This window comes from Pseudopipra pipra, chromosome 3 (assembly GCF_036250125.1).
Source record: "Pseudopipra pipra isolate bDixPip1 chromosome 3, bDixPip1.hap1, whole genome shotgun sequence".
Taxonomy (NCBI): Eukaryota; Metazoa; Chordata; class Aves; order Passeriformes; family Pipridae; genus Pseudopipra; species Pseudopipra pipra.
Window position 1 is genome coordinate 1,096,269 of NC_087551.1, and position 27,107 is coordinate 1,123,375.

The 27,107-nt window shown below is 50.7% G+C and overlaps 3 protein-coding genes across 14 annotated transcripts; 2 read left to right on the forward strand and 1 right to left on the reverse strand.

The window, feature by feature from the left end:
• On the reverse strand, positions 1-18,259 carry LOC135412310 (uncharacterized). Of its 10 annotated transcripts, XR_010429562.1 has the most exons (22): positions 18,134-18,259; positions 17,606-17,718; positions 14,716-14,902; positions 12,054-12,136; positions 10,817-10,931; positions 9,800-9,928; positions 9,449-9,565; positions 8,588-8,706; positions 8,311-8,412; positions 7,526-7,652; positions 6,448-6,649; positions 5,583-5,727; positions 4,340-4,525; positions 3,889-3,953; positions 3,492-3,579; positions 3,139-3,208; positions 2,378-2,597; positions 2,053-2,143; positions 1,653-1,766; positions 1,202-1,320; positions 883-1,047; positions 369-498 (listed from the first exon to the last, which is right to left on the reverse strand). XR_010429562.1 is itself a non-coding variant. In XM_064650981.1 (21 exons), exons 3-21 carry the CDS (start codon positions 14,773-14,775, stop codon positions 353-355), a joined length of 2,298 nt encoding a protein of 765 aa, XP_064507051.1. In that variant the 5' UTR covers positions 14,776-14,902; positions 17,606-17,718; positions 18,134-18,259; the 3' UTR covers positions 1-352. The 10 variants fall into 10 exon arrangements, 8 of the variants coding, with proteins under 8 accessions (XP_064507051.1, XP_064507052.1, XP_064507053.1 ...); XM_064650981.1 differs by lacking the exon at positions 883-1,047 and having other exon boundaries at positions 1-498; XM_064650982.1 differs by lacking the exon at positions 883-1,047 and having other exon boundaries at positions 1-498; positions 17,606-17,715; positions 18,134-18,235.
• On the forward strand, positions 12,385-13,298 carry MTLN (mitoregulin). Its single transcript, XM_064651028.1, has one exon. The coding sequence runs from the start codon at positions 12,439-12,441 to the stop codon at positions 12,613-12,615; it is 177 nt and encodes a 58-aa protein (XP_064507098.1). The 5' UTR covers positions 12,385-12,438; the 3' UTR covers positions 12,616-13,298.
• NPHP1 (nephrocystin 1) lies at positions 14,419-26,837 on the forward strand. Of its 3 annotated transcripts, none has more exons than XM_064650993.1 (20): positions 14,419-14,518; positions 14,605-14,669; positions 15,414-15,474; positions 15,902-16,038; positions 16,351-16,549; positions 16,816-16,917; positions 17,437-17,528; positions 17,802-17,841; positions 18,111-18,195; positions 18,761-18,855; positions 19,401-19,529; positions 20,375-20,449; positions 20,748-20,858; positions 21,414-21,496; positions 22,407-22,483; positions 22,725-22,824; positions 23,226-23,338; positions 24,913-24,986; positions 25,093-25,137; positions 26,563-26,837. In XM_064650993.1, exons 1-20 carry the CDS (start codon positions 14,450-14,452, stop codon positions 26,776-26,778), a joined length of 1,968 nt encoding a protein of 655 aa, XP_064507063.1. In that variant the 5' UTR covers positions 14,419-14,449; the 3' UTR covers positions 26,779-26,837. The 3 variants fall into 3 exon arrangements, with proteins under 3 accessions (XP_064507063.1, XP_064507064.1, XP_064507065.1); XM_064650995.1 differs by having other exon boundaries at positions 14,420-14,518; positions 26,494-26,837; XM_064650994.1 differs by lacking the exon at positions 16,816-16,917 and having other exon boundaries at positions 26,494-26,837.
• Positions 26,838-27,107: the final 270 nt, after the last annotated feature.

The window sequence follows — 27,107 nt, forward strand, 5'->3', positions numbered from 1 at the left end:
TTGTTTTTGCACACTGCTGGATTTACTGTGCTCCAGAGCCTCTTCCCTCAGTGTACACTGCTCCAGAGCTGCATAGGAAAGTGCTGCCATATAGAGTTCCAGTTACAAAAGTACTTATCCCATAACATCCTGACTCCGGCACAGCCGGATCCCCCGACCCCCCTCCGCCTTCCAATCCCAGCATTTATACACTGGACATGGGATAAAGCTCCTTTACATGACGGAGCTGGTTCTGGGGCACCAGCTGCCCCTTCCACCGCGTGACCCAGGCCCCCCACACGTGAGCAGCCAGGGAACAAAACTCCAGGGACACGGAGAGCCGGGAATCAGCTCCTCCTTCCCAATCCGCCCCTCATGCCGCGCTCTCGGAATTAGGATTCCCGGGAATGGCAGCGCTGGGGGACAAGTTCAGGATCTCTTCCAAGGAAGGGCCTTCGTCCTCCAGGGGAATCTCTGCCTCAAACATGCGCTGGAGCAGAGCATCCACCGTCCTGTATCCTGGGGGGACAAGAAAATCCCCCAGATTACATTCCAAGGGATATATACTTCATATATATGTGTATATAAAGTATATAAATACTTATATTTCCACTTTATAAATATTTAGAAATACTTATAAAAATAGTTATGTATATTTATAAATACTTATATTTATACTTTAAGCACTGTGGGTGCTCATCGAGGATAAAACCATTATTTAGGATCTTGAGCCCCCCCTATTCCCACACATAAGACCACTATTTAGGATTTTGACCCCTTTTATTCCCTCACAACGGACACCTGATCCCAGCCAGCCAAGAGGGATCTTGGGGAGCTGCTGAGGAACAGCAAGAGAGCTAGGAGAAGAAGGAAAAATAGTAGCAGAAAGGAGGATATAGTCACCCCGTGATCCAAGCCAGGAGGAATGCAAAGTCCATAGAGGAAGGAGAAAGGAAAGCAGGATTCTTGGCAATGCAGGAACTACTCAGCCACCAAGGCAGTGTCTTCAGAGGGTGGTTAAATGAGGACAAGGAACACAGAAGGGCCGACGTAGGAGAGGAAAAGGTGCTACAGAAATAAAAAGAAACAGCAAACAAACATTAGTGTCTGCATTTCTCCCAAAGCCTCCAGGGGGGTTTTAGCTGCTTTTATAGCCCAAAAGGAGCGGGAAGGCTTGGGAGATTCCCCAAAAGGCCTGGACACACTGGAGGGACACACTTACTTTTGGAGGCAATTTTAAACACGAGCCCTTTGGGCTGTGGCTTCGTCCCACCTTCCCCCTCGAGTTCGTGCTCGTCACTCTCCATGTTATCAAGGAGCTGTTCATCCTGGAGCTCATCCCTGCACAGGAAGGGCTGGAAGTTACCCTGGGAAGGGGGGCACACCCTATCCCAGGGTCCCACGTGATCCCAGCAGTGATGGGTTCCCCAGGGCAGGGAGAACACCAGCCATGGGGTTCATGCCCAGCACGTCTCCTGTCCTCTGGGCAGGAACCCTGGGCTGGAGATGCCAAGGGAGGACAACGCCCATGGGCTGCACGGCTGAGGAGCCACAACTTTGTAACAAGGAAGAGGAGGCTCAGCTCACACCTCAACACAGAGGGTGGCTCTTCCCTCCAGTCCCACAGCCCCCGTCAGCCACACCCAGCACTACCCATTTCAGGGGGTACTCACTCTTGAACTCCCATTCCCAGCTCCTGGATTTTCTGCTCGATGGCAGTTTCCACTTCGCTCTTCTCCAGGGAGTACTCCACAAAGAAAGCTTCCAAGATGAAGGACACAAAGATGCTGAAAGAAGTGAGGAGCAGAATTACACGGCAGCATTTCCTTACTGGCACCACCGACTGTCTCAGCATTCCCAGGCTCATTTCCCAGCACTCCACCTGTTGGAGATGGGGAGCTCTAAGACAGAGCAGCACGCAGTGAGAACAAGGATGTAGCAGATCCCTCTGAACATGTCCCACCCATCTCAGGGATGGCACAACAGGGGTGACCCTGGGACCACCAGCAGTGCCCTGGCAGGGGAACGGGCCCCTCTTCCCTCCAAAGTGGGTGAAACCAACCCAAAACTCACTTGACAATGATTATCACCATCACAATGTGGAAGGCAATGAAGTACAGCTTGGCAGGCTGGACCGTCACGTTGGCAAATCCGTTGGCAAAGAGTGCGGTGGGAGTTAAGGACGACAGGGCAGGAGGAGGACAAGGCGCCGAGGGAGAAACCAGGAAAGACCACCCAAAAAAACCCCACGCAGCACAGACCATTCCCCCATTGTCTGTCCGTGTGTAGCACCGGGGGAAAAGCAGAGCACGGATTCCAGGATAACCCGAGTGGGAAGGGACCCACAAGGATCACCGAGTCCTGCTCCCCAAGCTCCAGGTGGGACCCCAAAGGATATCGTGCCACTGGTTGACCACGGTGAGCTCCATGAGGACGATGAAGGACGAGGCGAAGTCGTTGAAGTTGTTCTTGCAGTACTTCCCCCGGGCAAACAGGGAATCCTTCAGAGCCGGGTTCCCGCACTCCAGGGCGTGAGGAGCGTTCGAGTCGGCAGGGAAGAACTGGATCTTCCCGTGGAATAGCTCCATGCCAATGATAGCAAACACACAGTACACAACCTGGGAAGAGAAACCCCGTCACCTGCTTTCTCCAGCAAGCAGCAAGCTCCAGGGCAAGCTGAGCATCCCAGCAGGTTTCCCGGTTTCCACAGGCACAGCGAGGTGCTGGGGAGCAGCACAGAGTCCAAGAGACCCAAGCCACCCCACAGCAGCCACCAGGCAGGAATAATAAGCCAAGAACTATAAATACACGGAAAGGAAGCGTTCCCAAATCACAACAGAAGCCGCTTCTAGGAAATCGTTTGAGAACCAGGTTTCTCATTCAGCCTCTTGCCCAAACCACATTTGATTCCTTCTGATGCAAAGCCAGAACACCTTCACTGCCCCATGGATCTAAAGAAGATCCTGATCCAGCAGGAACCCAGCCCCTCTGCACACATTTGCCTGAGCAATGACCATGGATCAAACGGACACTTACAGTTCCAAGGGCCTGCCATCCAGGGATTTGCATTTATCCCCTTGGAAACAGCACAAGTGGGAGAGTTAAGACACATTCCTGTCAAACTGGAGTGCTTTGAGCTGAGAGACCAGGATTTCTTACCAGAGTCAGCCCACCAAAAGTCAGCATGGTCGGGACGATGTTTATCAGGGTGTTCATGATGACCCGGAACCTGCAGCAAACGAGTCACAACACCTGCTGTGGGGGGGCTCTTTGCCATTTTTATTGTCCCACTCCAGCCACCAAATGCTCCCCACACGAATAAACCAAGCCTCCAGAGAGGCTGCAGCAACTGGGCTCATCCCAGGCATGCCAGGACAAGGCCTTGGGAGGCTTTGTGGAGTGGCCACAAAGGGGCCATGCAGGGCACTCAAGGCACTGTCTCAGCCAGCTTCTGGCACAGAGCACCCACCCCCTCCCCAAAAAGCACCTCCCCACCCTGTTCTCTGCGTTACCTCTGAATGCTGTCAACAATCCGGATCAGCCGGAGGACCCGGAGGATGAACACGATGTCCAGGATCTGCTGGCTGTTGTACTTTGTGGCTGAGAAAAGAAACAAACAAACAAACAAAAAAGACATGTTCGTTATGAAAAATAAGCAGGGAAGCGTTAAGATAAAGCTCATCAATTCATTGCTACTATGTCCTTGTTAAACACTGTAACAGGGAGCTACAAAAAAAAAAAAAAAAAAAAAAGAAAAAGGGAAAGAGAAAGATCGTGTTAGTTCTTAGAAACCCTCCAGGAAATTCCTTGTCCTGTCCAAAAGCCACCCAAGCCCGAGGTGATGGCAGAAGGCTGATGGAGACCACCAGGAGGATGCCCAGGCATGCAGGCTGCTAAAGCTGCACTTACTCGACTTCAGGGTGGCATTGAGAATCGTTGCAGTCAGGGCAGCAAAGATGATGAGAGTGTCAAACCTGGCACGAGGGAAGGCAGCGCTGTTAGATTTGGGGTGATGGGGAAGGGCCTGAAACAAGGAGCGACCCCTCTTCCTCACATCTGTGCCAGGCAGCCCTGTGCCACCTCAGACCGTGGGCAGATGGGGAAGTTTTGTCTAGTAAAACTCCTTCCCTCGCCCACCATCTTCACATGCTGCAGAGTCCCCCTGGTCAGGGCAGAGAACAGCAGTGCAGAGCCAGGAGAGAGCACAACATCCTCTGACTCACATCGCCACAACACCCCCCGGCACGGGAGTGGGGCAGCCCATCTCCCCAGGAGCCGCTCAGTCCTCGAGGAGCTGAGCACAGAGACCTCACCACACCTCACAGCACCTCCAGCACGGACCCCGTCCCGCTCCACTCACCAGTTCCAGAACTGGGTTTTCCCGAAGAAGGCCCTCGGTTCGTAGGTGTACACCTTCAGGAGGATCTCGGTGACGTACAGAGCCAGGAACACCCACTCGGCGTAGGAGATGTAAGGGGTCTCCTCATCCAGAGCGATGAAGATGGCGTTTATCAGGATGATCGCATCGTAAGTCCAAACAAAGGCCCTGCAAGAAGAGAGAGAGAGATCAGTTTGTCACTCCCGAGAAGGTCAAAGTTACACAGTCACTTCTGAAGTTCTTTGCCTCCTCTCTCAAACATTCTTCACCCATCAGTTCTCCCCAAACCTGAGAGCTTAGGGAAGTTACTGAGGAGTTCAGTTTTCCTCTTGAAGCCTGACACAAAAATTGGAGAGTGATGTTAACAAGTCCAGGGAAGTGATTTTTCCCATCTGCTCAGTACTGGAGTGCTGTGTCAGCTGGGCTGCCCAGTACAACAGAGACCTGAACACACTGGAACTAGTGCATCCAAGGGTCACAAATCCAGTGGAAGGACAGGACAGTCTGACGCACAGGATATGCTGGGAGAGCTGGGGTTGTCCAGCCTGACAAGGAGAAGGGTCAGGAGCAGCTCAGTATGTCTAAATACCTGATGGGAAGGTGTAGGGAAGATGGAGCCAGACTCTTCCCAGTGGTGTCCAGTGAAAGCATGAGAGGCAAAGGGCACAAGTTGAAATACAGGAACTTCCATTTCAACAAAAAAGGTTTGTTTTGTTTTGTTTTTTAATGGAGGGTGGTCAAACACTGGAATGGGCTGCAGAGAAATTATGGAGTCTCCATCCTTGGAGATACTCTGGATCCAACTAGACATAGCCCTCAATATTCTACTGCAGCTGACCTTGCTTTGAGCAGGGGGGTCACACCAGACTCTCTCTAGATGTTCCTTCCAACCTCAGCAAGTTTGGAATTCTGGGAAGACCCTGAGATGAAACAGGGAATTACAGCTCATTGTAAGAGCTGATGAGGCAGCACAAGGCAGCTTTGCTGCAGAGACTGCTGAGGTCAGCTCAGCTTTCAGTGAAGGCCTTAGTCTGGTCCTTCAAGGCAAGCCACAAACCCTGTTATTACACCCAGCACCTGCACCAGAGCTGAACAAGTGGGACTGGACGAGGCGTGGACTCGCCAGCAGTCCACTGAAGGCAGGCAGAGAGCAGAGCTGTGCACAAAGCCCAGCCTAAACCCTGTGTGCAACCTCCAGGGGAGCCTTGGGCCACGGGAGCCTCACCTGTGCCTGACCAGGCCGCGCAGGAGCCGACTGGCCGCCGAGCCGTACACGCGGGGCACCCACCGCGCCAGGGGGTGGCTGCGCAGCTTCAGCGTCACCACCTGGATGTTGAGCAGGTCTGCCAGCTGCACGAAGCTCTTCTTGTCTGCAGCAGGGGAGAGCGTCACACGTCAGTCTGCTGGTGTTAAACAAGAACACGGTGTCTGGCAAAGGCAGATCTGCTCCCAGCAGCAGCGATGCCCGTGCCCCAAGTGGTGTCCGCAACAGGCTGAACGTGGCACTCAAACAGCTCCTCCAGCCCATCCCGGGGGGATTGGCTCAAACCACGGGGCAACAACCACCACAGAATGGTCCCACATGAGGAGACTGACCCATCCCTCCTGATATTCCCACACCAGCAGCAGCAGAGCGAGAGGATCTGGAGGACTGCGTGGGGAGCCACTGCTCGGAAGAACCTGATTATAAGGGAGGTTTTCCTCGTCCTGTGCTGGGAACAGGAGGTCCCACACACCAGGGAGAGCTTGGCCTGATGTCAAATGGCCACGAAGAGCCACCCACAGTGTGCACGACATGGGCTACAGCACAGGCAGCAAGGACAACCTTTCAGGACTTCAGGAATCTGGAGGGAAAGAGAAAGAAGGGCCTGGAGTCGCCATCCCTGGAGGTGCTCAAGGAATGACCAGACATGGCACTCAGCGCTCTGAGCCAGTTGACAAGGTTGGACTGAAGGATCCTGAAGGTCTTTTTCATTTAAAATGATCCTGTTATTCCAAACCATTAGAGACCACAAGTCCCAGTCCCTAACCCCTCGAAGGATCAGGCTCCCAGCCCCAGCTCCTCCCCACTCCCTCGGGCGTGTGCTCACCTACGAACCCCTTCTGCTCATTGTCCGAGATGCGGAGCAGCAGCTCCCGGTGGGAGGTGCTGATATCAGGAGCCACCAGCTTGACCAGCTGCTTCCAGCGGGCTTCTCGAACCACCAGCTGCTCTCCCTCCTCTTCCTTCAGGAGGTTGAAGGCCTCGATCATCTTGCGGCGCTTCATGTAGGCGAGTTTGCGGATCTCGTTCTAGGGAGAGAGTCGAGATTCGGGCAGCTCCAGTCACCCATCCCCCCCTCCTTTTTCCATAAATAACCTTATTTTCACAACACAAAAGGGAGAAGAGACTCAGGGGAACACGCTGGGAGTGATGTTAGATACAAAGTACAGCACAGGGAGTGAGGGTGATGAGAAATGGGTGTTTGACAGGCAGCGCTCTGAAAGGACCAACAGATTTCTGGATGCTGGGAGAGCACTGAAAAACCAGAAGGAAAGACAAAGGGAAGCATCAAACAGGAAGGAGGTGACAAAGATCACGGGATCTGCACGGTCACAGAAGCAAAGAGGATGTGTCCACACGTGCTGGACACATCCATAAGTGAATACTGCTGAGGTCAGGGTGGAGATCCCCTTCTCCAAGAGACTATGAGCAGGCTAAAGAACCTGGAACCCTGGGGACACCCAGACTGCTTCCTGAGAAACAGGTAGTACCCTTGTGGGAGCACCCAGGAATTTCCAGCTCTCCCTCTTTGATCACAAATCCCAGACTGCCCCTCCCCAGTTTGGGTAGGACAAGAATTCTGCTTTACTCAGACTTCCCATTTCCAGTTCCTTTGCTTTAAGAGCACATGCAGTGGCAGAACAAGCGTGCTGTGCATGTAAAAAACATCTGAGAACAGTTCCCTGCATGGAGGCAGCATTTCTGAGCTAGGGCTAAGCCTCCAAGATATTGCAGAGACATCTGCTTCCTGTCTGTTGGGTTCAAAGCACCACAGAATAGTTCATTGTTCAATTCCAACAGCAGAACTCACAGCAATCCCCACATTATGAGATTTCCAAGGGAAAGCCAGAGGTTTCCCTACCAGGTTACAGAGCACAGCAGGCCATTCCCCCTCCAAGCATTACCTTGAGGTGTTTTTTGTAGTTGTTGTACACCACAGCCAGGAAGAGAGACATGAAGATGTAGGTGTTGACGATGACGAAGGCGATGAAGAACAGGGCGTACCAGGAGCTGAAGTCAAATGCTGGCATCCTAGAGAAAGGGGAGAGGGATTGCTGCTTGCTAGGCTGACACACAGGGAAAGAGAATCCCTGAGGAAACAGATTCCCAGCTGGATTTCTAAGTGCTGCTGTGATAGCCAGGCAACACCCCAGCTAAAATCTGCATTAGTTCAGCTAGAGAACAGTTTTCTTCTGGTGGGTTTTCATCCTGGTTTGTCTGACTGAAGTGATGCAGCAGAGAGAGCACAGAGATTAATCTTCTGTCAGTGTGGCCACATTTAAGTGCAGAGACTTGAGGTGATGCCTCAGTCATAAGCTGGTTTTTGCCCTCAGACCCTCACTGCACTCAGACCTCCTTTTTTCCCTTGCTCTCAGAGGATGAGCAGCATTTTATTCCTCTGTTTAAATTCCCAGGGTTCCTGTACCATCCCAGTTGTGCTCAGTCCATCTCCAGCACGCAAACAAACGTGCCATTCCTCCTTGTCCTGCTCTTTGATGGCACCTTCCCAGTGCCAACCAAAATGGGAATCAAAGCAGGTGAGGATGGGAAGCCCAACCTCACAGAATTTTAACAGTGCTGTGCAAATTAAAGAAGGCTGCATAGCAGTATAAACTATGGGCATGAATACATTATATATGTGTGGAAATATCATGGGAGAAAGACCCCTGATGGTACAGACATGACATACATGACATCCGGGCTGTTCGCCGTCGTCACCAGCACGTAGAGGTCAAACACAATTTCCAGGTAGTTCCTGAAATATGGCAAACCCTCTGCTGTCTGGAGATTCCTAGGAGGAAGAGGACAGTCTGGAGTTAAGCACTGAGGGAGCTGCACACACCAGCAGTGCTTGCATTCCCTAATAATCGTTGGGAGTCACCGGGCTCCCTCCTGCCCAAAGGATCCCACGCGTTGGATCCCACACGTTCTCCCCACCCAGCTCTGAGCAAAACAAGCGTTCACACCTCTCTCCAAAGAGCTTCAGGGCCATGAGGGAGAACATGAGCAGGCTGAACATGAAGAGCAGGAAGACGTAGGTGATCTCTGGCAGCGTGTTGCGGATGCTGCGGAAGGCTCTCCGGATCTGCCGGGGAGAAGGGAAGGGTTTAGAACCCAAGTGGGACCCCTTTTCCGCTCACCTGCATCAAACCCACACACAGGGACAGGCAGGCAAAGTGGGGCACAGGTACCAGATGTGCCAGCTGTGTTCTGATAAAACCTGTGCAGGACTCCCAGGCCTCTCCTTGTCCTTCTCCAGGGGAGATCCCAGAAGGAGAGACCCCACCCACATGGCACCACAAACTCAGCGAACCAGACAGGGCCCCGAGGCACTGCTGAGATGCCTTTGCTGCAGGGGACCAGTGAGGGACTGAAATCCATCACTCCAGGCCACAAAACACATGCTCTGAGTCCTGAAGCTCAACTGCTCCCTCCCCCAGGCCCCCACACGACAGTTTACTCATTTGTAAGTCAGGAGCAGAGCGATCTCAGGCAGGAGGGCAAAGATCTCCCCGTGATGAGAGGAATCAGAGTCCAAATCACCCATCTGGGCTACAAGTTTGACAACAACATGACATTTGTTTACCCAGGAGACTTCCAGGAATAAGTAACCTGGCCCCTGTCTCAGGGAAGAACAGGTTTGAAGCCCGTGGTGGTGTGAATCCACCTTTTTGTCCATCTCAGCCCACCTCCGAGAGAAACCTTCACTCACAGGACCCCAAATTCTGCCTTTTCCGCACAAAAACCTTTCTGCTACATCCCCTGGATCCCAGAAAGCAGCAGGTTGTCCAAAAGACAGGCCCCTGGACATCCCAGCAGGCCTTCACCTGGCGACTCTCCGCAAAGTTGATCAGGAAGATGGGCCTCACAATTCTCGACCACCGGATGCTCCTCACGCCGTACACCCTGAGGACCCCATATATGGCCAAGTCTGTCAGGGATAACTGCAGGAAAAAGAAGGAAAAACCCCAGAAGTAATAATGGAAACATGTCTGGATGGTGAAAAAAATAGTGTGTGCTGACACAAGGCAGGTGCACGCACGACAGGTTTGTGAGAGCTGCTTGGTTTAGCCATGGATCTTGTCAGGTCTGTGATACCAGGAGAGCAACAGGAGGGGAAAAAACCACATCCACATTGGCCACTTGGACCTCAGAGGCTCCCCCTGGGCCCAACTCACCAGGATTGCCACCATGATGCAGATGTTCTTGGTGTCCTTCCAGAACACGCTGTGCAGGGTGACCGTGGCAAAGTGTGCCAGGCGGCCGAGGAACACCAGCAGGCACAACACCTCCAGCACGGATGTGACCTGCAGAGGGACAGGAGGGGCTCAGTCAGCACAACCAGGGGCAGCACTACCCCTTCCTGCACAGATGAGGGTGTTCAGGCACAGAAACAATAAGCAGAGGCCGCACAAAGGAGGGGTTTGCTGTGAGCTGTTTTGCACACTCACCTACCTGGCACCAAGCAATAGTTCCAGGCTTCCTTTTGTGGGATTCCCTGCCACAGGCAGGTTAAAGGCAGCAAATTTGGGTTTGCTTAGGATTCAAGGAGCACACCTGTCACAATCACACTGGTGCAGAACAAATAAAGGCTGCAGAGAAGTCAGGCCTAAGAGCAACATTTGTCTTCTACTTTCACACGTGAGGGTGGGACTGGAATCGCTCCAAAGGCTGGAATTGTTCTCTGAGATGGAGAACAGCAACATGACTTTGTCCATAGTCATACTGGCCTTTGCTGATGGCCACAATGGCTCCTACAGTCCCTGTCCAGCTCCTGTACCCCTTCTTTGTCCCCATTTCAAGATATCATAGAATCACAGAATGTCAGAATAGTTTGGATTGGAAGGTGCTGGAATGTGTAAAGTTCATCCAGTGCCACCCCCTGCCATGGGCAGGGACACCTTCCACTAGCCCAGGTTGCTCCAAGCCCTGTTCATCCTGGCCCTGGACACTTCCAGGGATGGGGCAGCCACAGCTTCTCTGGGCAACCTCTGCCAGGGCCCCATCACCCTCACAGCCAAGAATTTCTTCCCAGCATCCAATGTAAACCTGCTCTCTGGCAGTTTGAAGCCATTCCCCCTCATCCTGTCCCTCCAGGCCCTTGTAAGCAGCCTCTCTCCATCCATTATCTCTTGATACCTCTGACAACTCCTCTCCAGCAGGAAACCCCTGCTGCCTCCACCCCAAAAACTCACCAGGAAGGGGAGCGGGTACACAGCAGGCTCTTCAAACATGGCCAGGGACAGGTTGAGAAAGATGAAGAAGTAGGTGGCTGTTCTCATCATCCAGTGGTTGTAGAGATAATAAAGCCTGGAGAAAGAGGGCAGAGGCACCATAAACAAAGGCTTCAGGGCACATCCCCAGGGGCTCACCAAATGCACCCCAAACCAATATTTTTGCCAGCCAGGATGTTGGCAATTTGCTTCCAATTATATTATTATACTCCCTTTATATTCCAATTATATTATTATACTCCCTTTATATTCCAATTATATTATTATACTCCCTTTCAAGGAAAAGTGATACGATATATAACAAGTATTACATTCTTTAATATTTATCACGTTATACAAATAGATTATTTGACCTCCTTATAAATATTATTTAATATTATAATATCAGGGTTATAACAACCTGCTTTCAGGTTACGCTTCCAATAACACCATCCAGAGGTGACAATGCAAAACCTGATTGTTTAATCCTTCAGGTGTCAGGACCAAATCACATGAAACACTGTTTTCCCAAAGCAGGGAGGCATTACAGCTCCACAGCAGCTCACACCTGCTCAAAGCCTTTGGGACAAACACACTGAACCCCTCTCGGTCTCCCAGGAAAAGGAGTGACTTCAGCGTGCCTGGAGCTGCTCAGCCTCCCACCAGCAGCTCAAAGGGGAGTCACCATCACAGGGGAAACTGTTCTTGGCTCGGGGAATTTCACTTATCACAATTAAGGTAATATTTTAATTACTGCTCCCCCAGCAGCTACAGCCCTTTCTGGAGCACACCTGAGCAATGGTGCCACACTCTCCGTGGGTTACCTGAATTTCTGGGGAGTGATGGGATGGTGTCACCTGTTCCAAGCCAACAAGTGCCGGGTGTGCCCACCTGGCACAGGCTTCTCCCACACAGGGCAACTGTGACCCCCCTGCTACCAAACCCTGCCACTTCCATGCCACTGAGGGGGCCAGCCAAGCCTCCCAAACTCTCCATCCCCGCAGTGGCTCGGGAGACTTTATGTTGTTTTTATTCCTCCGGCAAGACACAAGTTTTTAATTCCCTTTCCCACCCTCAACACGCAGATGCGGCTGAGCCCCGTTTTAAGCATCTCAGCTTAAAACCAGCTTCTGGCAGCCCACGCACCCACCCTCCTCAGCACACTGCTTTTTTGGCAGCTCCCTCGCGATGGGTGGGGGGGACACACAGCCCTCCTTACCTGACCGCCTCGGGGGACGTCTTGAAGGGAATATTCCTGTTGTACTGCGCGTCGGAGACGAACGCTGCCGCCAGCAGCAGGTCCTGCGGGAAGGGAGGGAAAACACGGGAGAGACGGTCAGGAGGTGTGGGGGGGGTGAGAGCAAGCTCTGAGAAGTTACCGGAGGGAGGAAGAAGGGGGAGAAGGGGGCGAGAAAGGGGGCGAGAAAGGGGGCGAGAAAGGGGGCAAGAAGGGGGCGAGGGACCCCCGGGGCGAACCTGCGCGGGCGGCTCGGCCATGGCGGGGGCGGACGCGGCACCTCCCCGGCCCCGCCGCCTTTAGCGGGGCCGGTCCCGCCCCCCGGCGCGGCGGAAGCGGGAGGCGGTGCCGGGATCGGGATCCCGGGATGGTGCTGGAGGCGCTGCGGCCCCGGGCCGTGCGCTGGGCGCTGCTCGCCGCCTTCGCGGCCGGCGTGGCCGTGGGCTGGCAGGCGGGACGGCTCCGCCGCCGCTTCCTCCGCTGGAGGCAGCGCTACCTCCAGCGCCGCCTCGCCGCTGCCCAGGAAAAGCTGGACGCGGCCTGAGAGCCGGGAAAACGGGATCTCCCCCCACACACACGCCCCGCCGGTGGTGGAGGCGGCGTGGGAGCGCTGCTGGGGAAGGATAACACGCGTGGAACGGCGGGGATGCTGGAAAAGGGCGGGATCCGTGGAACAGCAGGGCTGTGAAAGGACGGCAACCGTGGAATGGCAGGGCTGCTGGTAAAGGACGGCATTCATGGAATACCAGGGCTGCTGGAAAAGGACAGCGTCCATGGAATAGCAGGGCTGCTGGAGAGGGACAGCGTCCATGGAATAGCAGGACTGCTGGAAAAGGACAGCATCCGTGGAATACCAGGGTTACTCTTCCACCCTTCAGAAGGCGGGATCCCAAACTGTGTCCGACAGGCCTAACAAAATACTGAGGATACAGGAGCGATGATACCAGACCTGGAAAGGGCTGCCCAGGGAGGTGGTAGAGTCTCCCCATCCCTGGAGGTGTCCAAGGAACACCTGGATGTGACACTCGGTGCTCTGGGCTGGGTGACAACGTGGGGATCCAGCACAGGTTGGACTCAATGATCCTGGAGGTGTTTTCCAACCCAAATGATTCTGTGGTTCTGTGATTGCCCCATTCCAAAGGTAGTCTGCCCTTGTCCAGCTCTGAGCCTGCTGCTCTGCCCTTGCCAGGAAGCACTGCTGACACAATAAAGTGGCCAAAATCATGACATGGTGTTCCTGGCTGTGTTTTTTTCTGAAATGAATATGAAAACGTGCCTTATGGGCACTTGTAACAACCCTCATTATGGAGGCGCGTGGGGACAATTAGGTGGTGAAACAGCTCGTGTGCTGGCAGGGTGAGCCTGTAAATTAAATGTAGGATGTTGGCTTTGGAGGCAGAATTCCTCCTGGCACTTTGGATAAGGAATTGTGGAGAAGGCTGTAGTATGTTCCTTCTTCCCTTCCCATAGTTAAGGAGTTCCAGGAGAGCATTTGTTTGAGTCTGGGAGGTGCCAGGGGATTCACTGCACGTTGCAGGCCGCTGGTTTTCAACTGTATTAATGAAGTTTTAAAAGTTCTGGGGTGGGGGGAAAAGTGCCCCTTGAGGGTTAGCCTTGATGATCTCAGAGCTCTTTCCCAACCTTATCGATCCCGTGATTAAGATCACAAAACGCCTAATAATTTGTAGCCAAATAAATGCTGCCAGGGCTCTTCAGTACGAAGGTGGTTTTGGAGCTTGGGGAGCTCCCGCAGTGGCAGGGCCGGGGGTGCGGTACCGAGCGCTGGGATGGGATGAATCCCTGGACTGGCTGAGCCCAGGGATCGGGTGAATCCCTTGACCCGCTGAGCCCCGAGACCGGATGGATCCCTGGACCCGCTGAGCCCCAGGATTGGGTGAGTCCCTGCCCGGGCTGAGCCCCGGGATCGAGTGAATCCCTGCACCCCGGGATCGGGTGAATCCCTGCCCGGGCTGAGCCCCAGGATGGGATGAACCCCTGGACCCGCTGAGCCCCGGGATCGGGTGAATCCTTGGACCCGCTGAGCCCCGAGATCGGGTGAATCCCTGGACCCGCTGAGCCCCGGGATCGGGTGAATCCTTAGACCGGTTGAGCCTCGGGATCGGGTGAGTCCGTGGACCGGCTGAGCCCCGGGATCGGGTGAATCCCTGCCCCCCGGGATCGGGTGAATCCCTGCCCCCCGGGATCGGGTGAATCCCTGCCCCCCGGGATCGGGTGAATCCCTGCCCCCCGGGATCGGGTGAATCCCTGCCCCCCGGGATCGGGTGAATCCCTGCACCCCGGGACGGGCGCACCCCCGCCCGGCCCCGCCCCGGTCCGTCATCGGGCGGCGCCGGCCCCGCTCCGGTTGCCCGGTGACGATGTCGGAGCGGCGGGCGCGGGGGCCGCTCCAGCGGGTGCAGCGCCGGAGCCGGGAGCTGCGGGAGCAGGTACCGGGCCGGACCGGGGCTATACCGGGGGGACACGGCCCGACCCGGCCCCTGACCGCCCCCGTTTCCCCCCGTCCCCGTTCCAGGTGGATGCGCTGCGGGCGGAGAGCGCGGCCGCCACCCCCGGGCAGCGGGAGGCCCTTCGGCAGAGGTGAGGGGGGTCCCGAGTCCCATCTCAAACCCCGACCCTGTCTTACGCTCATCCAGGAGTCGCCCGGCTCTGCTCCGTGTATGGGAAGAGATCCCTCCGTCCCCATCACTCTGCATCAGAAGGAGCAGAGAGTTCCCTCTCCGCCTTTCCCTTCTTCTCCCGGTTGTCCAGATGTCTCCCTGCTCCTCCTTTGCAGGCTGGTTGCTGCCCAGCCCGCCGGGGCTGAGGAAAATCTAGAGAACGCCAAGAAGGAATCTCATAAATCCATACAAATATCTCCAAGGGGTGTCAGAGGATGGGGCCAAACTCTGTTCAGTGGCGCCCAGTGACGGGATGAGGAGCAATGGCCAGAAACTAAACAACAAATTCCACCTCAACATGAGGAACGACTTCTTTCCATGGAGGGATCAGAGCACTGGTAGAGCTGCCCAGGGAGGGTGTGGAGTCTCCTCTCTGGAGACATTCCAAACCCACCTGGGCACGTGCCACCTGCTCCAGGTGACCCTGCCTTGGCCCTGGATGATCTCCAGAGGTCCCTTCCAACCCCAGCTACGCTGGGATTCTGCCAAATGCAAGTGGGAGGTTGCACCTCGCAGGGAATAATCAGCCAAGCTGCTTGTTTGGGCTTGGAATTCTCAATCTGCCCGGACACACAGCACCTAAAATGACACCTTTCAGTCAGCAGGGACAGTTTGGGGCAGAATTTTAAGAAAATACCATCTGTCTGTCTTGCTTTCCGTGCAGATGTATCCAGCTGAAGAAACTGGTGGAGGAGAACACAAGTGCTCTCCATGCTCTGAAAAAAGTGAGTGTGGAGATGAATTTGTTTGTGGTTTCCTCCAAAATTCACCGCGGAAAGCATTTAAAGACCACCAACCTTCCATTTGAGATGCACCTCAGGACAAGAGCAGTGCCCAGCACAGCACAGTCCCTGCTTGGCTTCTCTCCAATTTATATTATTTATGTCAATTTATGTTATTTTAATGCTTTGTTGTGTCCAAGTCCTGCACATAAAATGTTTTATCAGCCCAATGCATTCTTTGGAAGCAGAGAGTGCAATTCAAAATTTAACATGGAATTTCACCTTGGCAGAGTTTGGAAGGGCAAGGAAAATGTCACTAAAGAGGGAGCGAGAGCAGCCCAGGGAGGGGAAAGCTTGTAAGGCATGTCTGGAAAACTAAATTTATAGGGGAACTTTGATTCCTTGGGCAATTTGTTGTGTTCTTTGTCAGGCTGACGAGCCCGCACCGGTGGGGAATTACAGCCAGAGGAAGGAAGAAGAGGAGAAGCTGCTGCTAAAACTCTCCCAGCAGCTGCAGAAACTCGTCCTTGTCTTGGGTCAGGATAACGTGACAAAGTATTACAGAGTGTGAGTAGCTCAAACACACAACCTGTGGTTTTATAGAATGGTTGGAAAGGACCCTGAAAAGCTGTTAGTTCATCCCTTTTATTATCTGAAAAACAGAAGGAAAGAAAAAGAAGTGCTCGCAAGATCAGTGATTTCTGGCTCACTGGGTGTTGGATAATGTTTGGAGGAGAGGGAGGGAGGAAGCACCGCTGGGATTTTGGAGTTTCTTCAGGACAGAGAGCAAAACACAGGACTGAAAACGCTGTGTCTGACAGCACTTTCAAAAAGTTTGGTGAAAAGGAGAATAAAAACAGTCTGATTGGTTTTGGGCAGGGATGAGGAACATCAGAAAGGTCCTCATGGAGAAGATGGAAATGAAGAAGAGGAGGAGAGTGAAGATGAAGAAAGCAGTGAGGAGGAAGACAGTGAAGAAGAAGAAGATGAGGAGAAGTTGTTGGATGATCCAAACGTTAAAGAATGTGTTGCTGTTGGAAACTTTGAGGCACAGCAGGAAGGGGATCTCACATTTGAGGTGAATACTCTCTGTAAAGGGCTTTTACTGCAGATCAGTCTATATTAAGCAATAACTATAACTAAAGCCTCTGGTTTTGGGAGTCACACAGTTCCTTGTGGGATCTGGGGGGAATGGAGTTTTCTTGGAGTCCAGTGTCCTTTTGTCACCCTCTGTCATGGCAGCATCTGGGATCTCTGTTGTAGGAAAAAAATCAAGGGTTTGTGGGGTTTTAATGTAAATATTTGGTTGTCTTTTGTCTCTTGTCTCTCCTTCCAATGCCAAAGAAAGGTGAAATCCTGCTTATCCATGACAAGAAGGTGGATGGCTGGTGGGTGGCTGAAAATTCCAAGGGGGAGAGAGGCCTCGTTCCCAGGACCTACCTTGCGGTTGGTGTGCTGTGACCTCTGTCCTATCTCACCTCTGGGCTTTCAATGATCATACAGCTGCATAAAACTGGGCACAGTGCTCATGTGGGGAGTGTGTTGTTTGGAAATAATGCCAGTTGTTTGGAAATAATGCCAGTTGTCTGGAAATAATGCCAGTTTTTGGGAAATAACGCCGTGTTTTTATCCAACGGGGGTGGAGATGTCCATCAAAAGCAGCATTTTTGTGCCTTGTGAGGATGTGGCCGAGAAGTTTCTTGACTATAGAAGTCATCATCTTTGTCACTGAAGATCAGCTCTGATGACTGCAAGCTGCTATGGATTAATTTGGGCTTTTTAATGATTTATCTGCAAAGTGAGTGCATGTAAATGTTGGGCAGTTTTCTGCAGCTGCAGTGATGCATCACAGACAGAATTTCTCCTTTTCTAAGCTATTAACGTGGGCTGTGGTTGGAGAGGGCACTTTTAAGGACAGAACTGGGAAGAAATCAAGCCCTCTGCCCTTTTGAATCTGAACTGCAGGTTCCCAAGAAAGAGGAAGAAAGCCAGGAGGAGAGGGAGGAACACATAGAAGTGGTGGATGAAACAGCAGATGGGACTGAAATTAAAAGAAGGTAAAAGGGGTGATGTGAAAGCAAATAAGTATAAAATTATTCTTCCTCCTCCTTAAACCTGGCAGTACATTTCTTACCTCACAGGGGTCTTTGGTTCTTTCCAGTACAAGAGCCACGTGCTTTTTTTTTTTTCTCTTGAGTGGGTTTGTTGGGGAGTTCTGAGGTGTTAGATGTGGTCAGGAAGCTGCTGCTATTTGAAAACAGACCCATATTCAGTGTTTAAATTTTTGTCCACACAAGGCTATGTTCTAAAAACCCCCATTTTTCTTCCAGGACAGACTCTCACTGGAGTGCTGTACGAGCCATCACAGAGGTGGGTGCACCTCTTACACCTCTCATAATGTTGATTATTCTGCAGATAAGCTTTGCCCTTTTACCAAACATGGTGTCTCATATTACAGATTGTTCTTTTTAATTAGCATCTCTATTTTTTGGGGAGGGGGGGCTGGTGTTTGGTAGCAAGAAATGCCACAGAAATGCTTCAGATGAGGTGGCTCATGCACCAGATCTCTGGTTTAAATAGAGTTCTAAATTAGCTGTCGAATTATGGCAGGAACACTGATACAATTTTGGTTTTAATAGCATGACACAGTGCAGGTACTGACCACCATAGGAGCAGTTCCCACAGGATTCCGCCCATCCATGCTTTTCCAGCTCCTAGAGAAAGGTAAGGATTTCTCCTGATAGTTCCAGTGCAGGATTCTCAGGGGTCTGTGGTGAGTTCCTCACCCTGGTCACCAGCCTGCTGGAGTACAAGCAGTATTGCTTAATTATAATTGGCTATATTTGACCCATCAAATACTGTATAACAGGCTTTTCCCCCCCCCCCTTCAATTAGGTTTTAATTTATCTGTGTGAAATCCTGACAAATTTCCTCACAATTTCAAAGATTTTCCTCTTTGGAAGATCCTGTTGACGTTGGAGGAAATGATGATTTTTTTTAAATTTTATTTCCATCTTCCCTTTTCCTTGGGGAAGGTGATTACACATCTCATGTTTTGGTTATCTTTTAGTTTAAAACATTTCAGCTCATTTTGTTGATTAAATGATTGTGCTCCTGGGATGAAACACTGCAGAACACTTACAAATGGTAACCAGTGCTCATAGGAAACACCTGCATAGTTTTGTTTGGTCAAATATTCAGCTGGACCTGAGTTTTGGGTGTTGTTCATTTTGTGGCACTAAAGATCATTTAAAAAAATGAAGGATTTTCAAACTCACCCTTGTTGTAGGCAATGAGTTTCGAGCGAGTTCCTACTTGCAGCCTGAGCTGACTCCATCCCAGCTGGCTTTCAAAGACCTGGTGTGGAACTCTGAAAAAAACACTGTGAGTATCACTGGTAAGGGAGCCTTGGTGCCTTTGGGTTGGGGAAGTGATGGGATCTCCAGGTGGGAATTGGTGGCAGGATTTCCCATTGGTGGGTGAATGAGAGATTGCCATGTCCACCCAGACTCCTTAGGCAGGAGATATTACCACATCCTGCTCTCCACTAGGCAAAAAGTCAGTATAAATTGTCAAGGTGGGTATCTTTTAAGAGCCATTTAAGTCTGTGGATTCCCTCCCTGTCTGGGGTGAAGCAGTGGGTGACTGGTGTGAAGTTTTAAACCACGAGCCCTGTGAAATCACAAATTTAATTTATCTTCTTTCCTACTGGTTAACGATCATGTCTTCATCTGCACCATTTTTGGAATATTTCTCCTGCTAGGACTTTCTCTGTCCCACTAAAACACCTGTAGTAATCTCCTCAGGAGAGAACTAAAGGCTCATGAAGGAGTTTGTGGCTGGGAGAATCCCTGCGGTGACCACCTCACACAAAACCACACGGGCAGGAGGGCCCTGGAGGTTTAACCCTTCCTTGTGCTGCATTCCAGATCCATCCCAGAGCGACCAGAGTGTCCCAGGTTGTGAGTCTGTGCAGCTGCAAGATGATCCCTGTGCCAGGAGCCAGCGTGCAGGTGCTGAGCAGGCACGTCCGGCTCTGCCTGTTCGACGGCACGCGGGTGAGCCAGGGCTCTTTCTGTGGCAGGGGTGACCTGAGGGGCTGTGGAGCCCCCCAGGATCTTTGGGTTCTCTGCTAGCCAGCTCCTCCAGTTGTCTCACTGACACAATCTGCCTCCCCAGGCTGCTCGACTCCCGCTCAGATTGCTCTGGTTTGAGCCCATCCACCCAGAAAAACAGTTCTGAATGGGTTTAATGAGCAAACAGGACAGGCTGCACTGACAGGCACCAGGCATGGCCAAACTTGCACACTTACCCTGTGTCCCACCCTTGTTACTCCACAGAACACCTCCATCCCTCCCTTTTTCTGCCTTGGTTTCTCCCCATTACTACTTCCATCCCACAGTAAGCCAGGGGCAGTCCCAAAGTGCCCTTCCCCTGCCCTCTCCTCCCCTGGGCAGTGTGAGGTGCCCCAGGGAGCTGCTCCTGACTCACAGGGACAGTCACACCCTGCCCCTGGGGTTCAGGGCTGGGCTGGGCTGCCCTGGGAGGGGCCAGAGCAGTTTCTCTGAGCCCATAATTTCGGTCCCCCCAGCTGCCCTTGTGCCTCGTGGCTCGTTGGTGTCTGTGGGGATGAGTGGGGTTGGGCTGATCTCTCTCCTGGGGTGGGCCTGGGAGTAGCTGGCTCAGGGTCAGGGTCAGATTCCCCCCTGCCCTCAATCCTCTGCCCCTTTTTGTGTTATGTGCAGAGCAGCTTTTTGTACCCACATCCAGCAGTTTTCTTCCAGTTGTCTTTGCTGTGTGCATTGTTGGATTAACCTGGGATAATCTGCACTTTGTTACAGCAGCAGAGCTTTCCAGAAAAACTTTGCCTTAGCTTTTTCCCCCCCCACACTGTCATGTTTAGGTGCTGAGTAACATCCACACGGTGAGAGCCACATGGCTGCCTAAAAATCCTCAGACATGGACCTTTTCTCCAAGGGTAGGTGACACAGCTACTGAATAACTAGTTATTTAAGCTTCTTGCTTGTCACTAAGAAGTCTCTTTTTAGTGTGCTAAAACTCTATGGAGTTTTAGTGTGCTCCACAGCTGTGCTCCATGGAAAGAAAAAAGAATAAGGTTTAGACTGAAACTGGTTCTCTTCTCATTTTTATCTGCAGTGGGATTGGGTCTGAGGTCTTGTGTGAGTAAGGGATCTGCTTGATGGCCTTTAAAAATGAAGATTTGTTTCAGATAGTTACATTAACTTCTTTGTTTCCCCTCCCTCTCTCTGTCTCAGGTGATGGGCCTCTTACCCAGCTTGCTGGATGGTGACTGTTTTGTCAGGTCCAACTCTCTGTCATCAGACATTGGGATATTGTTTGAGCTTGGCATCACTTACACGTGCAACGTGAGTGTGTGAAGGTGCAGCATAAATCCCTCCAAGTGCAGGTTTATGGAGGGATTCTATGGGCAGACAATGCCCCTAACTAGAGAATAAAAGCTTTCTGACTAATGGCCATGAGCAGACCTGTGGTTACACTGAAAAAACTTGTTCCAAACACCCCCTGGCACGTCATGGCATCACAAAGGACCAGTTCTCTCTTCACTCCTGCAGGTTTTCTCTCCCTGTGATTTGTTTCAGACTGATGTGCTGTACAGTTTGGAAACTAAAATTTTAACTGTTCCAACAGCATGAATTTACAGTGGTTTCTAACTCCAGTTTGCCCAGATGCAGCCTGTCCATCTGGGATGGATGTGCTGCTGAGAAGTACGACAGGTTCTAGCACAAGAGATGGCAAAGGCCAGAAAAACTACCCTAAGGGAAGTCAGGTTGTGATTTTCAACACACAGGGGTGAAAGAGGAAAAGGGAGGGGGTCACCACAACGATTTTGATGGGGTGATTATAGTTAACTGTGCTTTGCTCAGCTGCTCAAAGCATTTATGCTTCTCTTTTTTCCCTAGTCAACAGGTGTAAGGGGAGAGCTGAGCTGTGGCTGGGCATTCCTGAAGCTTTTCACTTCTAATGGGATTCCTGTCCCTTCCAAGTGAGTTTGACACGTTTTCCTGCTCTCTCTGTCCTCACACCCCATGTACATACACCTGTTTTACACTGTGAGTAAAGCTCACCTCCCATACTTACACACTGCTCACCCAGACCAGTCCTCTGGGATTCTGCCTCTTCTTTGTGTGTGCACTTTGCTGCTTGTCCCTTCCCCAGGTAAAAATTTGGAGACTGGTTTCCAAGACCTGGAATCAGATGAGAGTTGTTGTGAGTGAATCTCTCTTGGAGAGTGTGAACAAACTTGTATTTTGCAGCTGAGTTATGATTAGTTTCTGGGCCCACTGATCTAAAAGAATAATAAAGTGTATAACTTTCTATTCTGTTAAGTGTAGAAAAGCTTTCTGTCTATTTACAGAAATGATTCATCATAGCTTAGACTTGCAAGACTTGTTTTTTTAGCAAATATTGGTAGATATATATATATATATTCTGAATTTACCTGAATTACAGGGCAAAAAAAAATAATTTCATGCTTGCTTCGAGAGAACTGAGATTACATTATTCTTTAAGGAATTTTACATATGGAAGATCTAAAACATTGCAGTGATGACTCCTCAAAAACATTTCAGTGAAACAGCTGCTAAATTTCATACAAGAAAAATACTGGAGCTGTGGAAAAGAATCAATGCTGCTGGTTGCTTTTAAAATAATTCACTTCCCAATACAAGAAATTCCCCAAATAATTCACTTCCCAGTATAAGACAGGTTTCAAATTTATCACCTGGGGTTTGGCTGCTTAGTTGGGTGCAGTCACTGCATCCAAAACACTGCTTATAACATGGAGAGGTGTGTCAGGTTTTGAGAGAGCGGGTTTTCCTTTCTCAGAAAGTGGCTGTGCTGTTCTCTCATGTCCTTAAATATTTTCTTTTAACTGTGCTGCTCTTTTCTGACAGGATGTACGAGCTGCTGCTGAGTGGTGGGACTCCCTACGAGAGAGGTGTCGAGGTGGACCCCTCAATCTCAAGAAGAGGTGTGTGGTTTCTCCTAAATGTGATTTAAATAAAACGCGGTGGCAAATGCTGTGCCTCTTATACAACAGCCTGGTTTGGGTGGGTGTGTTCTCATTTTGCATTGATTTCATGATTCCTTTACCTGCACTTCCCTTGGCTGTGGAGTGCTGGGTGGCAAAGAGTTCCCATGAGGCTTTTGGGATGTAATTCTGGCCGTTCTTTCCACCTGGCTGATTCCATCCTGGGGCTTTGTTCCTGCAGCAGCTGGTGGGGTTTTCCATCAGTTCCTGGCACTCAGGAAACAGCCTGTGCTGCTGGTGAAGCTGAGGTCACCGACTGTGCAGTCCAGAGATGTCCTGAAGTAAGTACAAGAGACATCCTGAAGTAAGTACAAAATGAGAAAGGATTCCAGACAGCCCGGGATGGTCCCAGAGATCAGCGTTCCCCTCCCACGGAACACTGGCTGTGGAAAAACCCGAGGCTCGTGTCACCTGCATGTTGTACTCCATGTCTGTTTGATGCTTGGGGTTATTTTGTTGGAAATAAAGTCTTAATTTAAGTTTAGATAAGATGGAAAACTGCAACAGCAGGAGTTGGGCCCTTGGAGCTGGATCAGTGTCCGGAAGCGGTGATGGATTCATGGAGATGCCATGAATAAACAACCTCCATGGAGCTGTCCTTTCCCTCAGGTTTTGATGGATGATGCTCTGCAGGAGCAGTTCTCAATAAAGTCTCAACTGCTGTTCTTTGTTTGCCCAACAGTTTTCTGCCAGAAACGTTAATTGGGAGCACGAGCTACGTCCATCTCTTGGCGTTTTATCGGCAAATCCTCGGAGACGCCCTCCTGAGGGACAGGACGAGCACGCAGAGCACAGGTGAGAGCCAAAGAAAGCTCAGGTTCTTCCAGAGAATCACCCTCTCTGTTCATCTCTCTGAGGTGTTTCTGTCATTGAGGTAAATCATCCTCTTTATTTTTATTTTTTAATTACTATTTACTCACTGACTAACACAGGGAGAGACAGAAGTGGAAGAGTTCTGGTTTTAGAACTCAGGGGCTTGCCCTGATTTTGCAACTCTCTACCTTATTCAACAAAACTAATAACAGTTTATAGCCTTCCCCATTTTAAATCCATTTGAAATATGGAAAATTTACATTTCTTAACTGTACTACAGGTGAATTTATATTGGTACCGAAAGTGATTTTCTTGTGTTTTCTCCCATCTCATCTCCAGACTGAATTATGAATCATCTGTTCCTATGCAACTAAATTCCCTTGTGCAGTTGCTGACATTTTTAACTTAGAATCTTTATCATACTTAAGCACCTGAATCACAGTTTCATCTGTCAGAGGTGCTTAACTCCCTTCCTGATTTTCTTCAGCTTTAACATACATCCTGCCTGTACTGATTTCAGTAGGTGAAAATAAATTAATGCTTTAATTAATAAACTCACAGAGAGAAACCGAAGTGCTTAGTTTTAAAGACGAGGTGAGAACTGCCACTCTTACCTGATTTGATCTTCATAACTTGGCACAGCAGATCAGGCTCTCCTGGGATTAAATTGCACCCCTTTGGATCCAGCCCTCATTTGAAATGATTGAAAGGTGTTGCAGAAGTTCTTCTGGATGTGTGTCACTAAGGAAGATTTCTGTTATTACAAAATCACCCATCACTTCAGAAACAGGCAGTTTAAAATGCCTGCTCTGTCTCACAGGAGGCATCAGTTCTGGCCTGCAGCCTTTAAATGTTTTGGTTTAGTAAAACCTTCGTGTTTACTAAACTTTCCATCAGCTTCAAGAGGAAGAAAGGACAGTGTATATTAAATATTTGAACTCACGAGAGAAAGGAAAGACTTCAACCAAAATTCTGCCCTCTCTCACTTGTAATCTTATCCACAATCTCATCAATGAAAATAAGGACAGGAGCAGAGCACTTTCTTATGAGAGGCAGCCCAAAAAGCACCAGGGCCCCTGTGCAGTGGGATTTACCCCACTTGGTAAATTCTCTGTGCCACTTGGTACCTGCTTCTCTTAAAATGCCACACAAGACATGCCAGGTCGAGGTAGAACCCAAGGGTGTTTATCCATAACATCCCAACCAAGCAGCACAGTTGCAGCTGTGTGTAAAAAAAAGGCAGGTGCAGGAATGAGGGAAAACCCCTCAGGCAGGTAAATGGGGAATATTTAAAAGGAATATGTGCTTGTTGGTGCTCCCAGTAAACCAGGAGCTGGTTTTTGTGTATCTGCTCTCCTGGTGTAAGTGTCTCCCAGCCACTGAGAGCTGGCTACAGTCAGAGAACTCAGTTGTTAGGGAGCTCTCCTGCCTTCCCTGCCCTCAGGAGAACTGTTACAGCTCATTTTCCCTTTGGAAAAATCCGAGGGGAAGGGATGTGCTGAGTACCCGGGATGTGCTGTACTTAGCCTTGTGAATGTGTTTGTTTTCTGTTTCAGATTTAATCTGTAATCCTATTTTAGCAACTTTCCCTCAGCTCGTGGATCAGCCAGACCTGATGGATGCGCTTCGGGTACGTTACCTTGTCAGGATTTCCAGACAAAATTTGAGGGTGTTTTTGTCCTGTGAAAAGATAAAGTTCTCCACAGCCTTGGTCTGATTTTACATTTCATTTTTAGAGTGCTTGGGCAGACAGAGAAAGAACGCTGAAGAGAACTGAGAAGGTAACAAACTATGGGGTTTTCTTTCCATGTATTCAGTGGAGTCTGAACTAGCTGCTCCCTGTCAGTGTTATTGCTGCTCAGCTTTTCCTCTCACTTACTTAAAAAATACAGACATGTTAAATAGAGTTCTTAACACTTCTTACTCTGATTTATAACAGTAAACCAGGAGGAGGAGGATAATTAAATTAACTTGTAACTGTTTGTCTCAGCGTTGTTGGTGGGGAACCTATTACTTCCATGGATACAAAAGAGGCTGTGCATGCCCACAAAATCATCTGCCTTCCTCCAACCTCTGAGCTCAGGTCTACCCGGGAAAAGGCCCCCAGATTCCTCCCATCTCCCCACCCCAGACAGTTTTAATCCCATGTTTTGGTGTGGAGGCAGCTGGAGAACTGACCCGGCTGTCACCAGGCTCGCCCTCACCCTGCCCTACCTCCTGTCCTCTGCCCGGAGAGCAGCTGCAGGGAACTCCATGGGGAAACCACTGGCTCTCCATCCAGGACTTCCTGGGAGCAGCAGTGGGATGTTTCCTTCCCCGCGCACAAGGATTGCTCCCTGTTTACACAAACCCTTGAGTCAGAATGGCTTTTTCAGGGCCATTCATCCAAAAGGAAAGGGGAGCTGCTCACGGAATCGGTGACTCCCCGGGATCCCAGAACCATCCAGTTTTACCTGACTGGCATGTGCCCCTCCCAGGGCAGGACTGCTGCCTGCAGAGTGCTCACCCCTCATGGCTCTGTGACTCTGAGCTGCCACATCTCCCACTGAGCCATGAAGTGCTCGCTGCCGGGCACGGCCCTCGCGGCTCTGGAACGCTCCGTGCTCCAGTTTTCCTGCTGGCAGCAGTCAGGATCCTTCCTGTGTGTTTGATAATTCACCAGGCTGATCCTTAAGCTTCTGGGTTTTCCAGACTGGCCTCTGCAGGGGAACACATAATTCTCACCTTGGAGCACCCAGGGGCAGCCTCACCTCCTGCTCCGAGGAGCACGGGATCAGAGCTCCTGGTTCTCCTTCTCTCCACCTCAGGAAAATGAGCAGAGTTTCATCCTCCCAGGGCAGGGAGGATGTGGCACTAGTTTTAGGAAGGAATATAAATACCCCACAAGCAAATCTCAGTGCCTGTGGTTTGTGGGAGCACTGGCAGGGCTTTGGAGAGCAGATTTGTTGATCTATGGTTTGTGTTCTTTAGGCTTATCCAAGACAATGGATATTTGTTTAGGAAGGTCAAATCTCTTCCCGTTGTTATCCTGGTACTGGGGGTTACTTGTTTGGTTGGGTCTTCTCCCTGTGGACAATCCTTTGGAGAAGTGCTTGGCAGCACCACGAGTTTGCACTAAAGTATTTTCTTCCCTGCAGAGAGATCAAGAATTCCTGAAGTCTGTGTTTGTCCTGGTGTACCACGACTCTGTCTTCCCTCTCCTCCAGTCCACGTTCCTCCCCAGCTACAAGTGGGCTGAGGAAGAGGCAGAAATGTCCCGCTGGAAGGCGATCCATGACTTCTTGAGGAAGAGCCGGGAGAACGATGGCGCTCTGCAGTACCTGCTGTCCTCAGACACCACCCACAAAGCCTTTGACATCTCAGAGCTGGCTTATGATTTCTTAGGAGAAGTGAGGAAAAATCCTGGAGAATTAATGGATTAAAGAACAATTCAGGCTCTCTAAGGACGGGGTAACAACACAAATAAATTCTTACCAAAGGGGACCGTACTATTGAATTGTAATGAGTATTTTAACAAATTTACATTTTGGGAGAGACTGGAATTATTTTATCAGTGTAACTTCAGTTTTTGACAAACGTTGGACAAGGCTCTGCTTGTCTGTCACTACCTGTTGTAGCCACTTCAAGTGCCGTATTTTGCCAAAGCTGAGGCTCCACTTCTCAGCACTTTCCTCCTCTCGTGCAGCTTCTTCCAATTAATTCCCAGTGTTGTTTTAATCAGGGTGAACAAAAGGCCCTTTGTCCCTGTCCC

Bases quoted from the DNA above. Each gene is read 5' to 3' on its own strand.
- MTLN (XM_064651028.1), top strand. From the start codon at position 12,439: ATGGTGCTGGAGGCGCTGCGGCCCCGGGCCGTGCGCTGGGCGCTGCTC.
- NPHP1 (XM_064650995.1), top strand. From the start codon at position 14,450: ATGTCGGAGCGGCGGGCGCGGGGGCCGCTCCAGCGGGTGCAGCGCCGG. The intron at 15,475-15,901 runs GTGAGTGTGGAG...GTTCTTTGTCAG, and splicing joins CTCTCCATGCTCTGAAAAAA to GCTGACGAGCCCGCACCGGT. The intron at 24,987-25,092 runs GTACGTTACCTT...TTTCATTTTTAG, and splicing joins ACCTGATGGATGCGCTTCGG to AGTGCTTGGGCAGACAGAGA.
- LOC135412310 (XM_064650981.1), bottom strand. From the start codon at position 14,775: ATGGGGACGGAGGGATCTCTTCCCATACACGGAGCAGAGCCGGGCGAC. The intron at 7,653-8,310 runs GTATGTCATGTC...CCCTTTCTCTAG, and splicing joins GCGAACAGCCCGGATGTCAT to GATGCCAGCATTTGACTTCA. The intron at 3,209-3,491 runs GTAACGCAGAGA...CGTTTGCTGCAG, and splicing joins ATTGTTGACAGCATTCAGAG to GTTCCGGGTCATCATGAACA.